The sequence below is a fragment of the Myotis nattereri genome (genome assembly GCF_964212035.1).
Source record: "Myotis nattereri genome assembly, chromosome: 3".
NCBI classification, from domain to species: domain Eukaryota; kingdom Metazoa; phylum Chordata; class Mammalia; order Chiroptera; family Vespertilionidae; genus Myotis; species Myotis nattereri.
This window is the reverse complement of record NC_138077.1, coordinates 169,941,874-169,956,870: the sequence shown is the minus strand read 5'-3', so window position 1 is coordinate 169,956,870 and position 14,997 is coordinate 169,941,874. Positions and strand designations below refer to the sequence as shown.

Sequence of the window (14,997 nt, the reverse complement as noted above, 5' to 3'; positions counted from 1 at the left end):
CCAGCGACTGCAGCAGGTCCTCCACACAGGGAGCCCCACCCTGCTGCAGCCCCGAGCCTTTCTCTAATAGCCTTTTTAAAGGGTGTCACAAGCTCAACAGCGGCCAGTGCGGTGTCACACCTGGCTGGAGCTTTTAACCACAACCCATTCTTTGAACAATCCAGTGGAAACTACCTACTCTTTGAAAGTTTAGTAGAAACAGGTGTAACACTTGGCTGGAGCGTGTCCGAGTCCCCGAAGTACAGATTGACATCAAGATACATAGAGTACAAAGAAGTTACAAAATTTTCTTTACGTCAGTTAAAGGTTACATATCTATACCCATTTCACTGTATGACACTAAGCGTGCATGCCCGTCACACTCTGTCATAAACTCTTATACAGGAGCAATTTGTAAATAGTCTGTTGCTTATGAAGCATAAGGAGGCATGACAGGTAAACACAAAGAATGTTGATTTCATGCCAAAACCGGTTTGGCTCAGTGGATAGAGCGTCGGCCTGCGGACTGAAGGGTCCCAGGTTCGATTCCGGTCAAGGGCATGTACCTCGGTTGCGGGCACATCCCCAGTAGGAGATGTGCAGAAGGCACTGATCGATGTTTCTCTCTCATCGATGTTTCTAACTTTCTATCTCTCTCCCTTCCTCTCTGTAAAAAATCAATAAAATATATTAAAAAAAAAAAAAAGAATGTTGATTTCTTTCCTCCAGTTCTTTGTTTAACTCCTCGGGAACTTTTTTGTTTGTTTGAGAGAGCAGACTTGTAAAATAAATGCTGCTGCCTCTTTTCAATAACCGTTAAGAATTTATAGGTTAATAACCATGTGGGCTAGTAAAATTTGGAGATAAAATGATTCTTTCACTTGTAAGAACACACTATGGTCACAAATAATGCCATATTAGTCCTTTATCCACCATTTATTCTCTCAACCATTTGGCTTCTTGAGTATTTAATAATGGCCTACAGGGAGAAAGGAGCTAGGTATACTCAGGACTGAAGTCTTGTTTCTTTTTTCTATTATTTTCAGCTTTCTTTTTGAATCTTGGCAGATCCAAGTCACTAGTCTTTCTTCTGTATATCCAGAGAAGCTTCACAGAGACAAAGAGAGAAATAACTATCCACTCACTCATTCAGCAGAGAGTCAGTCATTCAATAATATTTGATCTCCATGTCTGGACTCCATACCTAGCTATGTAGAGGCCATGATGAAAAGATGAAGCCACTATATTCAAACATTCTACTGTTCCTGCCAAATACAACAGAAATATGCCTAAAATTATTATGGAAAGTGACCAAGAGGAATTAGGTTTAACTTTTGAAGTGGGATCAGTGTCATGTCTGAACTGTGGTTCCATCATTTAAAAAATGCTGGTGAGTTATATTAAACTACATTTCAAAGTGTTAATGTAAAAAACCATTGAATCCTGTAAAGAATTTTTGTGAGCTTATTTGAGCCAAACTGTCGACATATGCCGGGAAGCAAAACCTCAATGAATTGAGATAATGCTCGGGAGAATGGCGGGTTACATCTGTATTCACATTGCAATCAAAGGAAAGGGATGTAGGTGGGTTCATGAAATCCATTGGTGATAGACTAGAGAGGCGGGAGAAAGCAAAGCTGAGAAACCCCTGGGATTGGATAAAAAGTAAAATGGTAGACACATACTTAGGTGGGTACAGGAACAATTAACATGATAATGAAGGAATTTGTGGTATCTGTCCTAGTGCCTAGCACATTAGGTTGTGCCTCCAGGGGTCCAGAAAAAGGGAAGTTACCAGTTACCCAGACATTTCAAGGTATGTTATTATAGATGCAAAAAGACAGATAGGCTCAGTTAAGGTAAAGGTTGACCTTGTCAGTGAAGATACCGGCCTAGGACGTAACTACCCACCATAACTGCTTTTAGTTAAAGTTTAATTTCAGACCATCCTTTGTGGGTACTTTAGGTCTCTGAGTTTGCAAGACTGCCATGCAGGCCTCCCCTGAGCTTGTCAGGTTAGCATGTGGCCCCTTTCATCCACAAAAGGTACACTTTGAGGTACAGTAGAGTATGTGACGTATATCCCTGGTGATGTAAGAGATAATTTGATATAGTGTTAGAGATGGTTCTAGGTCAGCCGTGGGCAAACTACGGCCCACGGGCCGGATCCGGCCCCGTTTGAAATGAATAAAACTAAAAAAAAAAAAAAAAGACCGTACCCTTTTATGTAATGATGTTTACTTTGAATTTATATTAGTTCACACAAACACTCCATCCATGCTTTTGTTCCGGCCCTCCGGTCCAGTTTAAGAACCCATTGTGGCCCTCGAGTCAAAAAGTTTGCCCACCCCTGTTCTAGGTGGTACAGTTGTTGTAGGTAGTTAGACGGACATGAGAAGAACAAGGACGATGGGCCAGGTACAGAAGTCACCAGGGTGGAAAGCTCCAGGTGCCTAGCAATGGACAATCAATCACAGGGTGACTTTCCCTACCCTAGCATATCGCTGGTCATGCCTTTGGACCCCTGACCTTTCCTCCCTAGAGATAACATCTATGCCTCAGTTGTATTTCAGCTCCAGGCCCAGATAAGCAATAAAATCAGCCTTGGCTGACCTCAGGATCAGCTGCATTGAATAATGACCCCTGCCCTGTTGCTGGCCAATCAGTGGAGACCACAACCCTGGAAGGACACACCTGGCAAACTGCTGAATATTTTATTGAGACCTTCTCCTGGGCCCTCCCCTAAAACCTCCACCCTAAAAACCCTGAGGCTGGAGGACCCAGTGTGCTCTTCTTTCTAGGAGTATGCCCCTCCTCCCCTTTTCTACTCTCCTCCCCCACCCCCCACTCCTCCTTCTGTGGCCCCGGCACCTTCACCTTACCATTGCTTTCCTCACTCCCAAGCTCCAAAGGCCCATTTCTTCTACCTCTGTGATTTACCAAATACATGTTCTGATACAGTTTGGGTCTTGGCTCTGAATTCTTTCCTAGTCAGAACCCAAGTACCAGCTTGGCTGAACCCAGGTTTTTTCTGACCCCACTGGTCAGACACCTGGTGCTGTTCCCACGCCTACAACACTTGGATCTGGCTTTAGATAATATTAAACTGAATACTTAAAAAGTACTCCATTTCTAATTTCATTTTGAGCTATACTAATTACAGATAAACAAAGTCTCAGTTAGATGCTATATGTCTTAAACACCTCTCTAACACTTGGTAAACAACCCCCTTACTTTATGTTTTAAATAAATTTTAAACTCAGAAACTCAACGGGTAGTCAGTCAAAAGAGTCCAGTTGGAATATGGTCTCCTATTTTATTTTTCTTGTATCCATTTTAGTTTATCCTTATATTTATGGTTTGTGAGTTATATATAGTTTCTTTTTCAAATAAATTATTTAGACAAATTGAGTCAATATAAAGGAACAGGATAAGCAGATAAGAGTCAAGGTGAGGCAAGGTGATGGCAAGATTATGAAAGTAGTATAGAAATGACTGCAGTTTAACAAACAAGAGTGCTATGCTTGAAATGAGATAATCTGAGATTGAGTCCCTGCTCCACCACCTACTAGCTGTGACCTGGGGCAGTTCACCTAATCTCTTCCAATCTTAGCTTTCTCATCTGTACAATAGGAGCAAGAACATTACCTTCTTTGCAAGCTTGTGAGAACTGATGAAGGAACATGTCAATGTAGTGACACTGTAGAGAGGCTATACCACTTAATGTCAAGGGTGTTGGGAGGAGGAGGGAGACTTGCCAACATTAGCAGAATACTTATTACAGGCAAAGTGCAGGAGAGAATGATGAATAGAACTTGGCCGCCACCTTTAGAGTTTAGTTTTTCTACAGGGGAGACAAACACATAGATGTACATTATTGTGAAGACTATGATAAATTATAAATGGGTATAAAACTATAGGCCAAGGAAATAGGAAGTTGATTGCATGGGTATATTTGATAAGAATAGCTGCCATTTCCTAAGGCCAGGGAGCCTGCTAGGTTCTTTGTCACATTAGCTCATTTATTCCTAACAATTTGGGAATTGAGATCGGAGAGACTAAATAATTGTCCCATTTTAATAATGGTGATAATATTTATGATGAAATACTTATCATATGCCCAGCACTGTGGTAAGTCCTTTATGTGCATTACCTCATTTCAGCCTCACCACCAGTCAATGAGATAAGTCTGTCTCCCTTTTACAGATAAACAAACTAAGGATCGCAGAGCTCAAGAAGCTTGCATATTCAGTAAATGGTGCTGTTGTAGTCTAATCCCAGGGGTGTTTCACTCCAAAACCCATTTCGTCTGATTATACTGCTTCCCATCAGCAGCTGAGCTTTGGGGCCCTGGTGTGACTCTACACAGGGAAGGTTCTTTGAGTGCTCTGTTGTTAACTGCTAGGTTCCATTCCGGGCTGAGTTTCTCTATTGAGTTTACCTATGTCACAACTCCTCTTTCTGTTTCACAATATAAGCTCCTAAAGCACGAAGTCCAAGGACCATATGAGTGGCCAACACTGCTCCACTATAAGGTGATGTTGGTAAGACATTTTAAAAGTAGGCAAAAGAACTGGGTGATGATAAGTCAGGGTTTTTGTGGAGGCTAGAAGCTGTATTTTCTGTAGGAACTTAGAGAATTAATTTTTGATAGATACAAAGGTCCTAACATCCCACAGCAGGCAGAGTAATCAAGAGACCACACATCTCCCATGTTTCTCAATGCTTACTTCACTAGAGCAGTGGTTTTTAAAGTGTGATCTCCGGATCACCAGCTGCAGCATTACCTGGGAACTTATTAGAAACTAGAGGCCTGATGCACGAAATTCGTGCAAGAGTAGGCCTTCCTTCCCCTGGCTGCCAGCACTGGCTTCCCTCTAGCACCCGGGACCCGGGCTTCCCTTGCAGCCTCATCTTAGTCCAGAAGGTCATCTGGAAGGACATCCAGTCTAATTAGCATATTATGCTTTTAGTATTACCTTAGACCCACAGAATCAGAAACTGGGATGGCACTCGACAGTCTGTTTTAATAAGCCCACGGAGTGGTTGAGACAGGCTCAGGTTTGCAAACCAGCACATAGAATCTACTATAGATTATAAGGCATGTGGCAGGAAGAAGAGGGGAGCTGTAACCCATCCTACTCCCTGCCTCAGCTCTTCTTTGTTCTAGGTGAAGGGCTGAAGGGGCTCAGCTAACAACCTTCTGAGGTCTACAGCAGCTCTGATATATTAGAGAGAATGAATGCTGCCCTGGATTGGTGGTTCTTGTGTGCTCCCAGGTAGCCAGACACTAGGTGCTGCCTGGCTGTAGGTGTGTGTGGAGAACAAGGGCTGCCAGGGGCCAGACAGGATAGGTGCTAGGCTCCTCCCTCACCCCAGCCTCCCAACAGCCAGCCAGCCAGGAACCTAGAGGAGGCGCCTCTCCACACTGTCCCTCCCCATCTGTGCGCCATGGTCGGTGGCTCAGAACCTTGCAATGGATTCTCAAAGGCTGGAAGCCTGTGGAAGGAGGGAAGAGAAGGGGAGTTGGTGGAATGCAAATGTATATGGAAAACACCTGTTTTTCGCTGCTGGATATTTTTACTTTATCCTGAAGGGACCATAATATCAGAGGTGGGGAAATAATAGAAATTCATTTGCACTTTAGCAATACCTCTGGTAGCTGTGAGGATGGATTGACAGAAGCCAGAGGTGTATGGGCAGGCAGTTAGCACACTAGTCCCAGAGGGAAATGAAGGCTGTGTGGGGTGGGAGCTGATTTAAGATGATATGAATTTGGATATGCAGGGGAGGGGAGGGGAGGGAGAAGATAGCACCCATTTGGACTTGATTAGTTGTAAGTATAGTGTCAACAGCTGGGCCCTGAAGTCCTGGAATCAGTTGGCAACAGGATCCTGAGGGCAGGTGAGTGATGACCGCGCCTCCTTCCTTCTGCCCCAAAGCCTAGGTTTTGGAATCAGGCAGATGAGGGTCCAAAACACCCGCTGGGATGTGGCTTCCAGGAGAGCAAAATTCCGTCTCTGGTTTTCAGCTATAGGCTTAGCGCCTGTGTCTGGCACACAGTAGGCACTCAGTAAACGTTTGTTGAATGAATCAACGAATGAAATGAATGGCCACACTCCAGGCCTCCTTTCCTCACCTGTGCATACTGGACCAGGAGTGGTCCTTGCCTAAGGAAATCACCTGGCCCAACTTGACGCACAGTCGGCGCTCAACAAGTTGTGTTATTTCCCCTGAACAGTAGGTCGCGCGCCTAGGCGACCACAAGAAAGCGCCTTCTGTCTCTTGTGTCTTCCCACCTCCCTTCGCCCCTACAGCCCCTACTGGGTCTTGGGGAGCACGTGGGCCCGGAAGGCGGGGTGGCAGCGCGGTGGGCAGGGGAACGGACGCGGGCCGGCGTCTCGCGCGGAGCCGGGCTCCTCGGCTTACGTAAGGCGCGAGCCCCGCGCGGACGGCAGGGACCGGAGTGGGGGCGGGCGGAGGCGGCACCGCCCAGCGGGATCTGGGCTGCAAGCTGTGGGAGCGCTGCGTCCCGGCCGAGGTGTGTGCTTTTGCGGCTGCTTTGGGTGGAGAGGCGCCGGACTCCGGCTCCTCGCGGCAGGGAGCGCATCCGTCAACCCGCGGCGGAGGCGGGCGCTGCGCTGTCAGTGCGGGCAGCGGGCGCAGCGGCCGCTGCGACTCCCGGGGATGTGACAGCCGCAGGGAAGGGCCGAGGCGCGGATAAAACGCTGCCCACGTGCGAGGACCCCGCAGGGGCTCAGCGCCCAGGCCTCCCGGTGCGAGGGGCGACGGGGGAGGGGTGCGCCTGGAGTCACCGCCGACCCGGGTTCCTGTGTGGGACTGGCTGGAGGATGCCGGGCTGCCCGACCCCTAACTCGGATGCGGTGTGGGGAGCGAGATGGAGGGATCAAAGTGGGACTGCTCCGGCCCACCTCTGAGCCCCAAGGCTGATCGTGCCTGGGGCGGGGACGGGGGACTTCTCCCAGCTCCCGGCTTGGGGCGCGGAGGGCGGGGAGGTGCAGCGTGGCGCCTCACTCCGCCTTCCAGCCGCCCCGCCGCGGGCTGAAGGGAGGGGCTGCCTTATAACTCTCTCTTTCCCTGCAGGGCGGCCGCCAAGTCCCCGCGCGAGCGGCGAGTGTCAGGAGCCGGCGCAGGAGAATAAAAGTTCCCGGTGCGTCTCCGAGGCCGCTGTCCGGCTAGCGCGCGTGGCTGCCCGACTCCACGCGAAGGCGATGGCTTCCAAACTCCTGCGCGCGGTCATCCTCGGGCCGCCCGGCTCGGGCAAGGGCACCGTGTGCCAGAGGATCGCCCAGAACTTCGGCCTCCAGCATCTCTCCAGCGGCCACTTCTTGCGCGAGAACATCAAAGCCAACACCGGTGAGGGAGGTTGGGGGCGAGGGGCGGGGGTGAGCCGAAGCGGGTTAGGCTTAGGCCGGGGAGGCTAACGGCCGGAGAGGGGCTGGGGCTCCTCGGGCCCGGGGCGCCCTTCCCCCTCCCGCGTGTGGTCGTGCAGCCTCCTACGTGCCGGGCCGCATGCAGCCGGTGGCCCGCGGCTGTGCGCCGGGGGAGAAGGCCGACGCCCGCGGGGAGGAGGGTGGGCGGTGCGCGCGCTCCTCTCCGCCGGGGCTCCTCCTGCCTTGGGGAAAAGCCGGTAACCACGGAGCTGACAACGCCAAGCTCCTCTCCGGCCCTGTTTCCTTAAGGCAAAGCCAACCCCACTCCCCAGCGCCTCGCGTCCATCCCGGAGCCCACTCCTCTGGCCCTGCCCCCCTGCCCCCCGCCGAGCGCCGCCCACCTGTGGGAGTCCGCCCGGTGCGCGCTGGGGAACCTGTGGCGCCGCGGTGCTCGGAGCCGCGCGCTGTTCCAGCCCCTCGGTGTCGCCTCAGGTCTCCGGGCAGAGCCCTGGGTGGCTCTGAAAGGCCTGTCTGTTCCGTGGCCATTTGCTAAGGTAAATTCTCACCAGGAACTCCCCGTCTCCAAGCCCGGGCCTGGCCGTGAGAAGACTAGTAGAAGACTAGATCTGATAAATTGCATATTGAATCCAGATTGCACAGAGCTGGCTTTTTGAGAATGCCTCCCTTGGCTTGCGTGATGATTTTGGGGATAAAGATCGCCTGACCTCCCAGGCTTTCAGGACAGCCCTCTTCCCCCTCCTTCCACCCCACCTTCACACCAGCTCATTAACTGGCATTAAAAGGCGAGAGGTAGCTGTTGTGCTGCGAGCGAGGTACATAACCCTCCTGGGATGCAGATGCTTATAATTATCAACTTCTTTATGAAAAGTTATTGCAAACGGGGTTCTTGACCATCGCTTCTGTTTCCAGTGTCCAAAGTGGTTATTATCCAGGGATCTTTTAAAAATTTTTTTTATTGATTTCAGAGAGGAAGGGAGAGAGAGATAGAAACATCAATGACAAGAGAGAATCACTGATCAGCTGCCTTCTGCACGCCCCCTACTGGGGATGAGCCCGAAACGGGGCATGTGCCCTTGACTGGAATCCAACCAGGGACCCTTCAGTCCGCAGGCGGACGCTCTACCCATTGAGCAAAACCAGCCAGGGCATTATCCAGGGATCTTGATTACAGAAGCACATATTAATTTGAAAAGTTAGGAATTAAGTATCTCAAAGGCAGAGTTTATTATGTCAAGCTGGTAGTAAAAGCAAGTTTTTACTTTGATTTTCAAGAACACTCCCGCATCCCCCGCCCCCACCCCCGCATCCATCTCTTAGAAGGAAGAGCACTGGTTACACCTGGAATTTTCTCTGGGAGGTTTAGTTACTTAAATTAGGTCTATTTTAATTTTAATACCACATTCTAATGCATTTTATTTCAGAGTTTGGGGTGGTTCTTTCTGTTTTGGGGGAGAGCAGTGTGAGAGGGAAGGCTGGCTCTCAACCTAAGGGTTTTGTGATGCGGTCCCTTGTGCATGGTAGGGAGATGGAGGCATAGTGAGGGGAGGAAATGCTAGAGTGGGATTGAGCCCATTTCTTAGCATTCTCTGTACCTGACTTGTTTCCTTCTGGCGTGAAGGGCTTTACACCTTTCCTCCTTGGGGCTGGCTTATTGGCCCTTTCCTAGTTTGTTGTTTATTTATTTATTTATAAAATGTTATCAGTGATTTCTAGGGAGGAAGGGAGAGGGTGAGAGAGACATCAGTTGGCTGCCTCCCTCTCCCCCCACACCAGGAATCAAACCGGTGATCTGTTGGTGCATGGGATAGTGCTCAGCCAACTGAGACACACCAGCCAGGGCTCTTCCATTTTTAAAGAGAATGTGACGGGAAGGGGTGTATTTCTGCTCTTAGAGGTTTTGAAAAATTTCCACTTGCTCTTTTCCCTTATTCTCATTAGTTTTTTTATTTAACTTTCCTTTGTTCTGCATTTTGAATTTCAGTTTTTATTCTCTTTCAAATATTTCCATCTCCTCTTCCTCCCTCCCAGATTTCTCCTTGGAGTAAGAAGAAGTGACTATGAAATGTTTAGATTATCTTTTTCTTTTTTTTCTTTTGGGAATCAAGTATTTTTGCATGAACCCGTTTAGAGAAGAAAAATAAAGGATAGCAATTTGTTTTTAAAGTGGCTTATTTCTAGTGGACTTGGAGACTGTTTTCGGATTATATTTCTCAGAAAGTCTAAGAGTCTTACTGCCCAGTAAATAAAACATTCCACAGTATTTATTTTTTGTTACCTGCTGTTTTCTTTCAGCTAATTCCCTGGTAGAGAAGCACAACAACCCCTGAGTATGTACCCCCTTTATAGCTGAATGTTTGAAGGAGATGATGAAACAACAAAACCCCAGGAAATAAAACCTTGGGAGGAATTTGAATTGGAAAGTAGCTCGGCCATCTGCTGCAGCTTCCATTAGGGCATACCCCTGTCCACATGGCTTTCTGGCAGCCTCTGCCTGGTGAAAAGCTGCTCCTTCAGGGAAGAGCTGCTCTTTGCTTCTGGGAAATCTTCCTTCCTCCACCTACCTTGGCAGACTTGGTCTCTTTTCTGCACATGGCTTGGTTCTATTGCTAAGGCCACATACAGTTATAACAAAGTGCAACCTATGTCAGTGACTCATCCTATAGGTACTTACTGAGTACCTGCTATGTGTCAAGCAGTGTTCTAATGTTACCCGGGGAGAGGAGAAGATAAGGATGAAATGGGACGACCAATGGGTCCGGCTGCCTGTCACTACTTGAGCCAATTAAGCCGAGACAGAGTTGAATCACAAATGAGCATTTATTCCAGTAATGCTGGCAGTATGGGAGAGCAGCAGGTCATCTCCAAAAATCTACTCTGCACCCCTCCATGGTGAAGTAGGCAAAAGAAATAAGAATGGTTATGCAAAATGGGTATTGCAGGCAATGTGGGCTGGGGTGGGCCTTGATTGGACTACTAGGTTGTTAATCTATGATAATAGGAGAATGGACTTCATTCCAAGGTTGACTCCCAGGTCCCAGGGGCATACAGCCCCAGGTTAGAATGTGCCTTCCTTAATCAGAACAATGAAGGTTAACAGCATGATTAAGATTTCTTATGTCTGTAGCTAGTCCCCAATATTCTATTTCTGTCCCTAATAAGGAGACCTCCGTTCTTGTCTTCTTGAAGGAAAGATTTCAATCAAGAGACAAAGTGTAGAAAAGTAAGCAAGAATTTATTGACCACAGCAAAAACATACTTAGGAGAATGAAACAAGAAGAGCATAGGAGAAGCAACAGGAGAGCCTAGGTTGGGCTGCCTTAGCTCACTGGGAAGTCAGAGAATAGGGGGCCTTGGGGACAAGGTTCAGGGGGTTAGCCCAGGAAGAGCTGCCAATTAGGGGATATGTTTTCATTTTCAGGGGTTTTAAAAGCCGGGAATTTAGGGGAAGTCTTAGGGCAGGTTAATAGAATATTCATTTGCAGATGTACCAAAATGAAAATGAGATTGTCTTTTTAAAATATATATATTTTAAAGATTTCAGAGAGGAAGGGAGAGGGAGAGAGATAAGAACATTAGTAATGAGGAAGAATCACTAATTAGCTGCCTCCTGCACACCCCATACTGGGGATTGAGCCCGAAGCCCCCAGCACATGCCCTGACCAGGAATTGAACTGTGACCTCTTGTTTCATGGGTAGATGTTCAACCATTAAGCCACACTGGCTGGGCTAGTCTCTTAATTTGTCTGCCCTTAGGTGTGGTTGGCAAATGGCACTTAATTGGATTTCTGTTGTCTCTCTCTCTCTCTCTCTCCCTCCCTCCCTCCCTCCCTCCCTGAGTAGAGTGATTTAAGCTATTTACCCTCTGGTTGGGGAGAAGTGCAAACCATTTACTCTTTTTTTGTAAAAAATATTTTTATTGATTTCAGAGAGGAAGGGAGAGGGAGAGAGAGATAGAAACATCAATGATGAGAGAGAATCTTTGATCAGCTACCTCCTCCACGCCCCCTTCTGGGGATCAAGCCTGCAATCTGGACATGTGCCCCTGACCAGAATCAAACCCAGGACCTTTAAGTTCACAGGCTGAAGCTCTATCCATTCAGCCAAACCAGCTAGGTCCCTTAAGTATCCTTGGTTTACTGAAGATAGGAATTATTAGGTGGCTGCAAACTGCTCTTTAACTATATTTCTTAGTTTTCCTATTCCACTTGTCCTGGAATTTTACTAGCTTCTTACTATTCTATAGCACCAGGTGCTGGGGGCTATAGCAATATTGAGATGATCTTGTGCCCCTGTCCCTTCTACTTTCACCATGTCTCAGTTCCTCCTGGTAGAGGGATTTGGCAAACAAACAAACATGAAAGGAGTTCAACAATGGGTCAGGAATTCTATGGACACCTTCCCCAGAAGGAGTCAAACAGCCTCCAGCTATCAAATCCATTCTGTTTAATTAGCTCTGATTTTTGGTAAAAGTTTGTACTTACTATTTTGAGGGAGGAAAAATTTTCTTCTACCCTTTGTTAGAACATGGAATTGGCATTATTAAGTGTTCATGAAGGGGCAACTTCCCATCTAGCAATGAGAAGGGCATTCAGAAGGGTTGGCTAAGGGAGCCATTAACAAAAGAAACCAGATTATCTTTTCTTTGGAAGGGGTTGGGGGTGGGGAGCATGAAAAGGTTTTTCATCATGCACATTTTAAAAAAATTCCTATACTAGAGGCCCAGTGCACGAAATTTGTGCATGTGTAGGGTTCCTAGCAACTGCCAGCTGCTGGCCAAGGCCTTCCTTTGTTCCACCTCCTGATATCAGCGTACATCATAGTGAGCAATTGAACTCCCAGTCTGTCCAACTTCCGAGGGGACACTTTGCATATTAGGCATATATATATATATATATATATATATATATATATATGTCTTTATTTAAATGAATAATTTAATTTATCTTCCAATTACAGTTGACATGCAAAATTATATTAGTTTCAGGTGTACAACATAGTGATTAGACATTCATATACCTTATGAATTGACCACCCCCATAAGTCTAGTACCCATCTAACACCATACACAGTTATTATAAGGTTATTGACTATATTGCCTATGCTGTACTTTATATCTCCATGACTTTTTATAACTGAGATGCTTCTTTCTCTGGGGGATATAGAGTGCCCAAGTAACAGATTACCTCATTGGTGTTGACCAGAAAAGTCTAGATTGGTTGATTAGGATTGTTTCCGGTGAGGTTAAAAATGTAATTAGACCAGGTATTAAATCTAGGTTTGGTATCATGGGTTTTTAGCACCAGTGAGGCCATTTTGGGGGCTTGTGGTTTTTCTCTTTAATACCTTCATGGTTCTTCTGGCTGGTCTAATCAAATTGACATGAGGCAGATTAGCAGGAGAGAAACAAATGTTTAATAACATGTATCTTTACATCTGTATATATAGGGAAGACCCAAGAAAACAGTAATTTGCCAAAATGGCAGAAGCTATCACCTTAAATACCATCTTCAGCTAAGGACAAAGGATGTTGGAGATGGAGAGTCAGTTATGAGAGGTCACCAGGAAAAGCACAATAAACAAGTATAATATTGTTATGCGTTGACAGTGAAGGCAGGCCTGCCTGGTAAAGTGAGGGAAGTACCCTCACAAATGGAGATTTCCTTTATACAGTGGGGCCTTGACTTACGAGTTTAATTTGTTCTGTGACGGAGCTCGTAACTCAAATTACTCGTATGTCAAATCAATTGTGAATGAGTGAGACATGTGATGCTGGGCTGATGTTGTGGCATTCACTGTGACGTTCACTGCACCAACTAGCGGTGGGGTAGCTGAAGCTGGCTCATAACCCAAATTTTAGCTCGCAACTCAAAGCAAAAATCGGCCGAGAGATGGCCCGTATCTCGAAAAACTCGTTAGTCGGGACACTCGTAAGTCAAGGCCCCCCTGTAAATGTAAGTGTTCTTTACAAAGGGTAACTTCTACTTAGTTCTCAGAGCTTCTCCCCTGTCTGCTGCTGTTTCTTAAAATTAACCCGTTTAAATAATCACTATCCCAAAGAGGCAGATTTTGGAGTGGCAAGTGCTGTTCCTCTCCATTCCCATCTTTGAAACTTCAAATAAGAAGTTTCACATTCCAGGAGCAATGCTGGTAGATTGTTCCATATCTTATTAAAGGTGCCTTAATCGTGAGACTAGGTCAGGTCAGTTAAGCAGTTGTCTCTCATTTCAAAATGTGGTCTGGCAGGTGAGCTCCTGACATTAGGTCTATATTGAGCAAACAATCAGGTAATTAATAAGAGGCATCTCTAGAAAACAAAAGAACAACGGTTAATAATTGGAGCAAATTGTAAATCAGTTTCCGAGCCAAGGGGACAGCCATCGAAGATTTCAAGATGTCAGGCTCAAAGCTTCTGCTGCAGGTTGAAATGTCTCTGACGTCATCATGTGTTCTGGAAAACTTAAAAAATATATATATTTTTTATTGATTTCAGAGAGGAAGGGAGAGAGAGAGTTAGATAGAAACACCAATGATGAGAGAGAATAATTGATCGGCTGCCTCCTGCAGGCTCCAAACTGGGGATTGAACCTGCAACCCGGGCAAGTGCCTTGACCGGTAACCAAACTGTGACCTCCTAATTCATAGGTTGACACTCAACCACTGAGCACACCTGCTGGCCGGGCTCATGTCTGCTGTTCTTAAAATTAACCAGCCTAAAATAATATCCCAAAGAGGCATATTTTGGTGTGACAGACTCTGCTTCCCTTCACTGTAGATTTGAGATTAGCCTTGTTAGCTCTCACACATTAGCTTTGCCTTGTCTGCCTGGAGCCATGCAGGCTCAGACTTATCAAGTACCTTATTTGAAGACTCACCCCAAATTTTTGGCTCACTGTGTAGGTAAATAGAAGAGAGAGTTCTCTTAGATCGACAGGGGCTGGGCCCTCAGTCATCACTGTGTGTGTGTGTGTGTGTGTGTGTGTGTGCGCGCGCGCGTGCACGCCCATTCACACTTTTTATGTGTAGTGAGAGCTTCCTTTGTTGAGTGCTGGGTGACTGAAACCTTCCTCTGAAGATGTGAGAATCCTGTGTTAAGGTTTGGACAAATAGTGGTGTTTTGAAAATCACATTATTCTGGATTGGGTCTACCTTAAGTTCAGGAAAGTTAGCAGATTTTTATTTGAAAGCATCCTGGACTTGACTGAGAGAAAAGATGCTCAAGGACAAGCCTGTTTCTGCTCTTAATTACTAACTGCAGCTCTTGCTGGGGTTTGCAGATGGGACTAGCATTTCAAATTAGACTGTGGTCTGAGTCTCTCTTCTCTGAAAAGATGACCTAGTTCAGAGGGTTCAGGGTTTGGGGGCATTTTTGAGGGGTACTCATTAAATATAAGTGTATCTTTCCGTGTAAGTGAAAACTTACATTAAACAGAGATATTGGATGATAGAGAAGCTGTGTTAGAGAGACTTGAGAGACAGATTTTAACAATATACCTAAAATATTATATAGTTAGCCTTTGTGTAGATCCTACAGGGTTCTTGGCTTATTACAGGATTTATAGAATGTGTTATATTCCATTTTTTCTCAGGTTGGTGAGAGCGGGGA

The 14,997-nt window shown here is 46.4% G+C and overlaps 1 protein-coding gene across 2 annotated transcripts in view; it reads left to right on the top strand.

The window, feature by feature from the left end:
• Positions 1-6,337: 6,337 nt before the first annotated feature.
• Positions 6,338-14,997, top strand: part of AK4 (adenylate kinase 4) — a 59,669-nt gene continuing 51,009 nt past the window's right edge. The window contains exons 1-2 of one of the 2 annotated variants that reach the window (XM_081087341.1): positions 6,338-6,520; positions 7,084-7,356. In XM_081087341.1, coding sequence (XP_080943467.1) covers positions 7,212-7,356 — 145 coding nt within the window. In that variant the 5' untranslated portion in view covers positions 6,338-6,520; positions 7,084-7,211. Of the gene's footprint in view, positions 6,756-7,083; positions 7,357-14,997 lie in introns of both variants that reach the window. The other variant, XM_081087342.1, reaches the window with a different exon arrangement.